This window comes from Mastigoproctus giganteus, chromosome 12 (assembly GCF_048544385.1).
Source record: "Mastigoproctus giganteus isolate SK-2022 chromosome 12, ASM4854438v1, whole genome shotgun sequence".
Classification (NCBI taxonomy): domain Eukaryota; kingdom Metazoa; phylum Arthropoda; class Arachnida; order Uropygi; family Thelyphonidae; genus Mastigoproctus; species Mastigoproctus giganteus.
Window position 1 is genome coordinate 79,991,694 of NC_143586.1, and position 12,119 is coordinate 80,003,812.

General features: G+C 35.7%; 1 protein-coding gene across 2 annotated transcripts in view; it reads left to right on the top strand.

Annotated features, from left to right (window-relative positions):
- LOC150077223 (salivary peroxidase/catechol oxidase-like) overlaps positions 1 to 12,119 on the top strand; it is a 168,069-nt gene that overhangs the window by 66,698 nt on the left and 89,252 nt on the right. For both annotated transcript variants that reach the window (XM_090386951.1, XM_090386952.1), the window contains exons 2-3: positions 903 to 1,091; positions 5,156 to 5,235. In XM_090386951.1, coding sequence (XP_090243077.1) covers positions 903 to 1,091; positions 5,156 to 5,235 — 269 coding nt within the window. The remainder of the gene's footprint in view (positions 1 to 902; positions 1,092 to 5,155; positions 5,236 to 12,119) is intronic.

The following is a 12,119-nucleotide window of genomic DNA, read 5'->3' on the forward strand; positions in this document are numbered from 1 at the left end:
CTGCTTTTTAATACTTTGACATAAAGGAAAGTGTAAGCGTAAAAGGAAGATATAAAAGACTGAAAGAATATAAAAAAATGCTAATTATTTGATTAATGTAATAATAAAATACTGATTATATATATAATACAAAATACCAGCATTGATGTACATATAGTTACAATGTGAATATTATGAAAATTTTATTATATTGTGAATAGAACGCTGCTGATAATAATAAACACCACTTTTGCAATATTTGTTTGTTTTTTTAACTGTAAAATTACTATTACCAGCCTGTCCAAAATTTTCACACGTCAGTTCCAATCAACCAGTTAACTAAGGTTGCGAAAACAGTTATAATTGAATAATTAAAACATCTGATTTTATGGCTCTTTGTAATCGTTAAAATATATCAAAATGCACCATCTGAATCAATATTTTCATCGTAGTTTCAAGCTATAGATAGCTTAAAATTCTTTTTTATTTCTTAAAGTTTTGCAGAATGACTGGTTCGCATTAATCTACCTTTCTCTCACTCTGGACTCATTTTTCTTAAATAGGAGAGGCTATTTATAAATAACAGTAACTTTATACGCGCAACTAAGTGCCTATATGCTAAACTACGCATGGGATCGGTTTAGCACGTAATACACATGATCCGGGTTAATCTTTGCTTAGGTTTCCTTTACAATATCTCAGATGTAAGGCGAAGTTCGATGAGAATGATATTCTAGTAAAAGGCTTTGCCTCGGTATTAAATCATTCCGATAATATCCATTGGGTAACCCCCTCCCCCTCATGGAACACCGTAAATCAATGAGACTCAATTGCACCGCTATTATATGGGTGGCATCTGAGGAATTTTATAGTGCTTTACCTCTTGTAGGCGTCATTTTTTACTGTAGTCTGTTTCATTTCAGGTTAGTTATTGTAGCAGCGACACTTCTCACTATAGGAGAGCCGCTTACCACCTTTCCGTACCAAAGTCAACTACCTCTGAATCCAGAATATGCAGGCGATTGTGCCCTCATCGTAATGTCAGGGAAGAGACGCTACCTACACGAACCAGCATCCAGTGGGTTAAGGTACTTTGCCAACTTCGTACCAGGGTAAGTGTTTCGTTTCCCCTCTTTAAACACTCGCGATATGGTTTTATGTGTGTTTCACAAGTTAAATCTATTCCGAATTATTTCTAAATAGTATGCACATGCTACCTTCGTAGGATACAGACGGTTGGATTTATCCATAACAAAGTCCATCTATTCAATTTGCCAACGGTGGCTTTGAATAGAAGAAACAGAAATTATTTCCTTTCCGTAGTCCCTATCCTATATCCTCCCTTAAAATATTGGGTCACTAGATCTAATACGGGTGCTTCATTTCTGTACAAGTGAGCGTTTATGGGCTAATTTGTATGGTGTGCTGGCTAACCAGGAGTAATTCAAGATGAGAAAAGCCTATTCTCTCCAAGATCGACTAACTACAATCTTGTACCATACGAAAATGACCCAGATTTGAATCCCTCAAGGTGGGAGGAACTTATGATCTTTCTTCACACCCTGATAGAGCTAGTTGGTCTTAGGCAAGGGTCGCATGATTTTTCCCACAAAAAACTGGGGTGGTTTTTCTGAGGAATTAGTATGTCCAACGGGATACACTGATGCCTCATGGCCTGAATTGTTTTGGCGCTAAAACAACTAGACAATGCCTTTTATAACCAGTTGCTCCTGTCCTCCCCCCCCTCCACCACCACAAAAAAACTACCGTTTTAAAGATTACAAAGTAGAGGCAAAAATCTTCTGAACTTTGAAACATTCGCCAAAGAAAGTGCGTTTGCACATCTTCATGTCTGCGCATGCGTGGACATGTACAGAATAGGTAGCCAATAACAGGTTTGGGCATGTGTGCTCAGTCAATTTTTGGAAGCCTGAAGGTAAACGTGCGTGCGTTTCTTCCTTTTCTGAGGGCTCTTGGTAAGACTTCAGACTTTCTAAATTTTGGTCTTCTTTATCAGAATGCAACATCCGGCTACTTACAGTTTGAAAACAACTGATTCCGAAGAAGACGTAACCCTTAACTTCTTTTGATGCAGACATTATGCGCGTACCAAAAACAATTCGATGCACCAAACAGAATTTTGTAACATTTTGACACCCCATCCTTTTTGTTGCTTATTTTTGTGTCTATGGTCAATGCAAACGTAAGGCTATCTCATATCAACAAGATCAGTTATTAGCTTTCAAAGAAAAGAACGTGTCCAGAACTCACAGACTCAGCACGTGAAGAAATAAATATTGTACAATTATTAATTAATTACATTGTACAATTATCATCTACTAAGAGCTCCACTAATTTCGTACTTCATCCACTGGGGAGGCAGACAATCAATGCAGTGCTGTAACGATCCTCTGAGAGCCATGTTGATGGTATTTACACATTCATACCAGTGTTCCCGAAGCGACTCCTTCACTTGAGTCGACAAAAAAAGGAACCAAATGGAGATAGGTCTGAGGAATAAGTAGGTTATGTCATCACTTCCTAATCTCAAGACTGCGAAGTATACTTCAGTTCATGCGAAACATATACGATGATGTCTGAACCTTCTTTTCGCGTGATGTGTATATTATCTTATCTAAGTCAGAGAAAGAGTAAAAAAAATCGACATACATTCTTCATTAATTTATTCTACATTCGTTCATTCTATCTTGTGCACGTTTCTAAATTATTTCTTCGAAAGAGAGCGAAGAAATATAATTTTTTTTTCCAAGATGAATGTGGGTTGTAGGTGTTGAATAATTGTACCACGCCACCCGAATGTGTCAAAGATTGCCACATACAGAAAAATGTCACCCTATTCGCTTAATATATTGACTATCCTGATGAGGACAACGTTTCCAACAGCGTTGACCGTGACAAATTGGTTTTCTCTTAAGAATTCATCAAAAATGTAAGCGACCACATGGTGACTTAAATAATGCATGAATTTCGTAACGTTATACCAAAAAGTAGAAAGTCGTCCAGCATGTGATGAAACAAGAACGTTGTAAAGATTTTTAAGCATTCATTTGTAATGACCTACTATTAAACTGGTAGGAAACTGTGTGATAATAGTAATGTAGAGCAGAAAGATATGTATATGGAAATAAACAAATTTCAGCTAGAAGGTTGCTTTTATTTATTGGGAGGCAATTTTACTGCGAGGGGAAGGGGGTAGAACTGTTCAAAAATCAACTATTAAATAATCCCCCCCCCCTGCTTGACTACAAACAACAATACCTTGAAAGTATTTCAGGTCACTGAAAGTTAAAGGATACATGTTATGACACTACCTAGATATCGAAGAGTACATCTGCATGTCTTCTGTTTTGGCTTTAGTGTGAATATTTAAGAACTTTAATCCGAAGAATCCATCAGAATAATGTAAATCGTAGAGTTCTACTGAAGAAATATCAACCCAATTGAGTAGAGCAATCATCCACTAATTGATAGATGTATTGGAGTTGTCCTAATCGATAATACTAAATATTTAACAGGTATTACTTATTGTGATGATGGAAATATGTGACTTTCTCGAAACCGGCAGTGATAATAAATTGATGTTTGATAATAAACACTGTGTATTGAGTCTCTTTTTATTTCGCACTGTAAGACCTAAATCTTACAAATAAAATGAAAATATTTGTTTTTCTAAAATAAATCCAGGAAATGCGATGGAAAGGGAGTATTAAGTTTAAAAATAGTAAGTATTAAGATTGGATATTTAGCTTTGTAAATAGGGTTAAAGTTTGAAGAAACACTGAATTTGGGGATGGGAAAGTTATAGACATATGCGTTAAATTGCAGCTAAATGGAAACCCCGAACTCATGGACTCATGAGTTCGGGGTTCAATAAAAAAATCTAAACTCTGTAAGAAATTGATTGATAGTTCTTTCTAAAGAAAATTCAATTTGAAATAGGCAAGTTAGTTACTAAAGTTGAGATAAATTGTTCTGAATATTAATGATTATGAAATAACGTAACGGTGATAAAGGGGTAATAAAAAGAGAGAAATAGTATAAGGGAATTAACAAAGAAAATATAAACATAGAGGTAGAAAGTCGAGGATATGTTAACATGTATCATTAATTTAGACAAGATGTCGACAAATGACAACTTGACAGATACGGTTTGTAGAGAAAGAAATTTTAATTATTGAGAAACCTCTTGAATAAAAGGAGTAACTAGGGTAGAATGAGTGATCTGTATTGAATATTACTGATGTAAGAGGATACCAGTTGTAATACATTTCATGTGTTAAAAGCTAAGAGATCTAATAGATTTTGCGCTGTAACAGTAATGGGTATTACTGATGTAAGCGATAACAAATAGTAATAAAATAAATAAATTTTCTGTTTATACTCCGGGACGACCAAACGGTCAGAGGAGTTCACAAGATAGACAGAATACAAGAAACAGCACCGTATTCAGCAGTCACGGGCTTGAACCCCGGTCACTCAAGGCACGTGTACTTATGCACCCGCGCGCCTGACCACTAGGCTACGGCGGCCTTAGATGATTCTCATCTATTGCCGCCTACGGCGGCAATAGATGAGAATGATTGGATATTCATTGAGGATTCATAATATGTAAGATACAATTGATACAAAGTAAAGTGGATAATTTGTAACGGAAAAGGAACGACCTCGAGCAGTAGTCCTGAGGGAGAGATAGTGTAGTGTACTATAGTATGGTTTATATATATATAGAAATTGATATGCATATATGTAGTTTGTTTATTTATGTAAATGTTGTATATAATGTTCGTTAAAGGTTTGTAATTTTTTTGTAAAAAATGTGTCTTTAATGTTCTGCTAACACACCACTTTACACACCCTAGAATCTAGAATTTTCTGTGAATTGTAGTTAAATTTGCGTTTTGTGAGCTGTTTGAGAATTCAGTGGGATGGAGGTCTGAGAAAAAGGGAAGCAAAAACAGAAACCCCCACAGCACGTAGTGTACGCTAACGTAATATCCTGGAATACAGTACTTATAAGTTAACGAGGACACTTCGGCATACGAATGCGGAAGACTGATTCTGCCATTACTATTTCAATGTTGAAACACTGAAAAATGGATCTTCCCATATTTCTTTTTCATTTAATTATTGATTATCTGTTATTTTTCTTTTTCAGGTTAAAATCGGGATTCAGGGAAATCTGCATCACTTACAATGATATCAATCACGCATTACACGAGGCAAGATCAAAAATCGGTGAGTGAAATTTTGGTTTTCTTAAATTTAAATTCTATTGTATCTTAAAGTGACATTGTTTTGTCTGTAGAATTATCAATGTCAGGAGTGATGCTTTCAATATTTCTTAATATTGTGGCAATGACTTCTAGCTTACAAAATAACAATTTCGTCTCGGTTACACGGTAGTTACGACACAATCCTTTCACACCGAGTGGTAAAAGCATCGATTCAATTCCTATTTGATGAGAGGAACTTTTATCTATTTTTTAATAACGTGGCCGAGTTAGTCGGTTTCGGAAATTCGAGATTTTCATTAAATAACAAATAGAAAGAAAGAAAAATAGATGTGAAAATACTTTCAACATATAAATTAATCACACAAATGCTGCTCTTCGCCAACTTGCACCCTGGTGAATCACTAGATGGCAGAATAAATAAATAATTAATTAATGGTCTTTATTATGAAGTACCTGTTAACGTATTTGTACTTATTTGCTTTTTTTTGTTTGTTTACTTTAACATATGGACTAATGATGGCATTTCAAATATTGCATACATCCATAGGCCATTATTTTGAAAAACACTTCAGAAATTATTTCTTTCAATTTCTCAGTTTATTAAAAACTGAGTACCCCAGTATTGGGGCACATTTTTAAATACTTTTGTGGTAAACAGTTCGATTATAGTCTAAAGTATAGTTCCAACTTATTAATGTATTTTTATTAGTTATTGTATTATAATTACTGTTTATTTATTTTATTTTTTTAAAAGTTATTTTGATTAACTGTTTATTTTATTTATTGTAAATTAATAATTTCTTATTTCAAAATTATACAAAATCGTATTTAGGAAGATTATCCTACTGCAGACAGAGAGCGAACGATTTCAAAAATCTAACAATCTAATTGCAAAATAAATTATCTTAAACAAATTCGATACCTAAATTTAGATCTTAGTACCATAGAAGTGCCTTTTATAAAGCAGGAATAATGATGGCATTATTGGCATCAAGTGTGGCACTGTGGTCATGTTCTGTATCAGTTTACGTTCGACTTTTGTGAATTATTAATTATAGTTTAATTATTTTACAGCCGATTTTGCGCTGTAACAGTTGTTTCTATGGGAACTGTTTCTCCCAGCCTTGGTGATCGATGCTTTACTGATCATCAGACAAGTGTTTTTATCTTGATTATACCAGATTTATATTCGTTAGGCCTTAGTTGCTTTCCACATCACTTACATGCCTAGATTGTATTTTTCTTTGTAGTTATTAGAAATTGTCAAATCACTTTGTGTGAAATATTATAAAGTTCAAGTAATATGGTTTGGGCTGCATCGTATCTTTCAGTATTTATTGAACATTTCCTTGTATATCATTATTTTGTTAGTATGAATCAGAGCTGTAATACTCAATATGTTCTACGTTGATAATGATATTAGTAAATTAATAAGAGGAGTTTACCTCAATATAGTACGTGGAACACTTCCGTATGATACCCTCCAGAAATTAAAACGGAAAAAACGAAAAAATCGACAACTTACCGGTACATTAAAGAAAATATAAATAATTAAAGTAAATTATAAATAATTAAATAATCAATTTAACACAATTCAAAATCAATTCAAAACAATTAAAATTCAAATTAACGCTATTAAAAGAATCTAACGAAAATGTTCAAAACGATTTTTTTGAACATTTTCGTTAGATTCTTTTAATAGCGTTAATTTGAATTTTAATTGTTTTGAATTGATTTTGAATTGTGTTAAATTGATTATTTAATTATTTATAATTTACTTTAATTATTTATATTTTCTTTAATGTACCGGTAAGTTGTCGATTTTTTCGTTTTTTCCGTTTTAATTTCTGGAGGGTATCATACGGAAGTGTTCCACGTACTATATTGAGGTAAACTCCTCTTATTAATTTACTAATATCATTATTTTGTATAAATGGAGCCGCAGATTTATATTATCTGTGACTCTTATGTGTGATGAATACCTATATTGTAGCATCTGTTCGCACTTCTATTGTTTTAGCTGCATTCCCTCCAATCGCAAGCTAAATAGAAAAGCCCGAAACCGTTGGAAGTGTGGAAACTGCCTCCCCATCTCTAAATCTTCCACCTACTCTTCCAGTTTTCGTTCATCTAATACTGATATCACTCCTAATGATAGTTCTAAAAGATGTTTAGTCAGTCGCATTGATGATCTGAAGCTTGTCTTTAATGAACTTAATTCTGTTAGAGAACGTTTTGAGGCTATAAATGCTGCATCCAGAAAACAATTTCTAAGCTTGCAATCAACTAACAAAAACGTCATCATAGAAATTCTTTATTATCTAGCCTTCTCGAACGACAAATTGCTGTAACAAGTAATCTCTTGGGTTCAATGAATAGTCTACTACAAAAAGTAGAAAACCTATTCCAAATGCACAGTAAGGATTCTACGTATGATGCTTCGACTTACTCACAACTTATTTCCAGTTCTACTATAACTGAAGACTACATCTGTCATTTCATCTCGTGTTTGTGTCTGATGTTCTGACATTGTTTTTACTACAGTTCAGTGCACACTCTGTAAAAACTATATATGTCAGCGTTGCCTCAACTTTCTGCCTGACGATGTTCTTACACATCTGAATCCTGGATCTCACATTTGCCTTAAGTGCTACTTTACTTCTCCGTCTACTGTTGGCCCTCTAAGTGTCTCCCATTTAGCACCAACCTCTAATCAATCGTCGTCTCATCTTCAGTCTGTATCAAGTTCTAATGGGTCTCCTGTCTCTACAGTCTCATCCCAGCTTAACAGAATTGAGTATAGTATCTCTTCAAAATTCTTCTTTCCAGGACTCCCAGTAATGAAACAGCAACCAATCCTGAAATTATGCAAGCTTCGGTCTCATCCTTTAGATTTTTCTATGCTACAGTCTAACACTGTGCCCACTGGGAAATCCCAAGGCCTTTCTTCACTTCATGACGTACCATGTAGTGTTCCAAGCTCGTTCTTCACATCCTTCAACTGTGAGACTACTGAAGTTCCTAAGCCTCACCCAACAAATAATATCAATCAATCTTCCATTGCTGATGCTTTTTATTGTGAAAGAGTTCATCCAGAATGATCGCACAGAACCTATTCCAATTCCTCCTGTCTTACATCCTAAGCAGGTTTCTTCAGTGATTCTCATCAATCAGCTGAATCTATAAGTTCTGTCACGTCATTATCATTGCATTTGGATGATAAAGCTACTTCCAGTCAAGTTGCTTACCTGTCTTTGGATGCTGCCCAGTTACCTAGTCCTCTGTCCGACAACGTCAAATTCTCCACTACGCCTTCAAATATATTTCTCGGTTCTACTTGCTCTTCTGGAGTACTCATGCCGAATAATGTGAATGACCCTATAAAAGTACCTCAGCCCATCGCTTTGACAGGTCAGTCCTTGTCCTCAGCGCCTACAAACAGTCTTCGTCCCATCAATTATAAGCAGCGTCTATCTAATAAACAGTCCACAATATCAGCTGACGTATCTCGTTCTTCCTCTAACGGAAGTAGAGTGCCCCTATTTGCCTTCGGAACTAATAAGAGCTGAAGATTTCAAGCTGTTCCTTGCAGGCTCGGTCTTTCGTCAGTCGCCTTGCTCCTTCCAGAGTTCCTTCAAATAGTGAGTATTTTCTCAACATTGAGTTAGGTCTTCACACCTTTGTGAGGAAGTTATCCACCCGTTATCCAGACTATGCGTCGTTTCTAATCTTAAGTAATTCATCTGAGCAAGAACGTATATTAGATACTGATATTTAGCCAGTCGATGCTATTATTAAGCCATACAGATCGTCTTGTGGCACTGCTGCCCATCTTGTCAGACCTACTCATACTAGCTAGCAGTTATCTTCCCGATGTTTATCAAGGTTGTCATCATTATCGTTACTATTTTATGTAAATTGTAGAAGTGTTGTAAAAATTATCACTGCTTTTCGTCTCTTTCTTCTGCAACAAACTTTTGCCATAGTTGCCCTTACTCAAACCTGGTTACATCCATGCGTACTTGGCAGTGAAATCTCACCTCCCTCCTATTCTGTCTATCGTTTGGATCGAGACTCGAAGGGTGGTGTCGTTGCTATCTTTACCCGTCACTTGGTCAAAGTGCTGCAGTTCACTAAACATTCTTCCATTGAAGGTATCTTTTTATTAGTTATTCATGCAGGAAAGCTTCTCCTGGTTATGCTTTTTTACCTTGTTCCCCCAGTTTCTTTAGCCACCATTCAACAATTAGAGGATATTATAGATGCAAAGATACCCAACTGCTTTTGACCCCAATCGTTCACCAAATTCACTGGCTAAGCAATTTTGCAGCATTTGACTAAGTAATGCCCTAACTGAAATCTGTAACTTTTCCACCCGGAACTCCTGTTACCTTGGTTTTGTTTTCACTCATGAATCAATTCTCTTCTCAATTTCCAAGAGTGATAATTTCATCCGATCAAATCACTTCTCTATTGTCGTAGATTTCTTTCGTTTGTTTCTGAACCTTCCTTTGACAGATACTATTTTAGCTTTAGGCACAAAGACTGGACTTCGTTAAATCAATTTCTGGGAAATTTTGACTGGATTTCAATCTATAATTTTGAACCATCATTACGTTGATTATCTGTATTTAGTCCGCCATTCTGCAATTTCTGAGTTCGTTCCCATCAAATTCTCTTCCGCTAATCATAGTAACTTCCCTCACTGGATGTCGAACAAGCTTGTGTATTTAATTCGTAGCAAAAATTCCCTCCAAAAAAGGTATTTAAAACTCAAAACTAACTTTAGCTACTTTTCCTTTTCTTTCCTTAGACGCCATGTTAAGAGAATTACTAAATCTCAATATTCTCATTATCTTCACTCAGCTGAAGCCGAACTTACTCTGAATTTCAATTCGAGACCATTGTGGTCCTATCTCAAACGGCTATCGAGATCTTCTAGAATTCCTATGCTAATTAATGATTCAAATATCTCTATCGACTGTCCTCTTGGTATTGCTAATATTTTTACTACGCACTTTTCAAAACTTTGTTCTTCCGAACAGCAACGTTCTATTCCCTGTTTGAATATAATAGTAATGACAGCTTTGATAGATTAGTTCTCACTACTGATGACGTCCACTCAGACATTTCTCGGCTTAAAGATTTCACTTCTCCTGGCCGATACCCTCCCTGCTCTTTTCTTCAAGAAAAGTAGTTCGTCTTTAGCTCTAGTTATTACAAATCTCTTCAATTACTGTCTTCTTCATGGCTGTTACCCTTTGCCGTTCAAAGCGGCTTATATCATCCCAATTTATAAAAAACAGGGTGATAAAGCAAAGCCTAATAACTACCAACCTATTACTATACTGAATACAATTGCGAAAATTTTTTAACTCTTACTTTATAAATGGAATTTTTTTAAAACAGTGAGAATTCCACATTCATTCATTTTACTAATCCCTCTCAGTGTTTTATAAACCTCAATCATCTCTGAATTACCTGATTGCCAAGTGCAGTAACCCACATACGCCTTTCCTCATACGGTCGTCCTTCTGCCGATCTCACCATTCGGGTTGCCCGTCTTTGGACCCTTTCAAGAAATCAATGTCGTTTTTCAGATAAGGTTTCCATACTTGAACTCAGTATTCCAAATGTGGGCTTACAATTGACTCATACTGTGGGATTATGGCCTCCCAATCTCTATAGTATAACGTTCGATAAATCATCGAAAGGACACCAAGGGCTTTCCTTGGTGCTTGTTTACACTGTTCAGTAAACGTCATATCTGTTCGTATTGTAACTTTCAGATCCCTTTCCTCCTCCATTGTTTTTAATTCGACCCCACCAAGTATATAATTTATTTGGGGGTTGGTATTCGCCATATGTATAACCTTGCATTTATCGGTATTAAAACATAGTTCCCACCTTTCTTTCTATGGAAATCTTTGAAGTCTGTTCAAGTCATCCTGAAGAAACGCTGTTGGCACTGACCATTAACGACTTTGCCAATCTTTATGTCATCTGTAAAGTTTAACATCGCAACTTCTATCCCTTCATCGATGTCATTTATGAAAATGAGAAACAGCAGTGGCCCAAAAACCGATTTTTAGGGACCTCACTCCTGACTTTACATAAATCTAAAGAATATCCATTAATTACAACCCTCTGCCTTCTCAACGGAAGCTACCCCGTAATCCATTTTAGAATCTTACCAGTAATCTCAACCTGTTCAAGCTTATACAGTAATCTCTCATAAGGGACCGAGTCAAATGCTTTGCTCAAATCCAAATAAACTATGCAGAAATTGTTCCCTACATCGAGCTCATGAGTAACTGTGTCAAAATGGCCTACCAGGTTAGTTAAACACGAATTTCCATTGATTGATATGGTATTCTGAAGGACACACAACATGGCTTGTGTAAAGGATACACAAGCCATATTGTGTGTCCTTCAGAATACCATATCAATCTAAATGTCTCTTCATTGCACTCTTAATCATTGCCTCTAAGGTTTTTCCTATTCATCATCATCAGCCATTTTCAATCCACCGCAGGATGAAGGCCTCTCCAGCAACTTTCCAGTTCCTTCTGTTTTCCTATTACTGAAGTCAAACTAACTGATCTGTAGTTACCAATTTCACTCTTAGAACCGCTTTATTTATTGGAGATACATTGGCACTTCCACAATCCAAAGGAATTTTTCCTGAGTTCAGAGTTGCTCTCATAATTAACCTTAATGGTTAATTATGAGATCTCAAACTACAGGGTATATGCCATCAACTCCGGGAGCCTTAACTTGCCTTTATGCTCCAAAGTTTTTTTAATAAACAATCATTTGTAATTACGACATCCCTAATTTCATATAGCTCAGCCTCACTCACATAGCCTCTTCTCAGCACGAAGG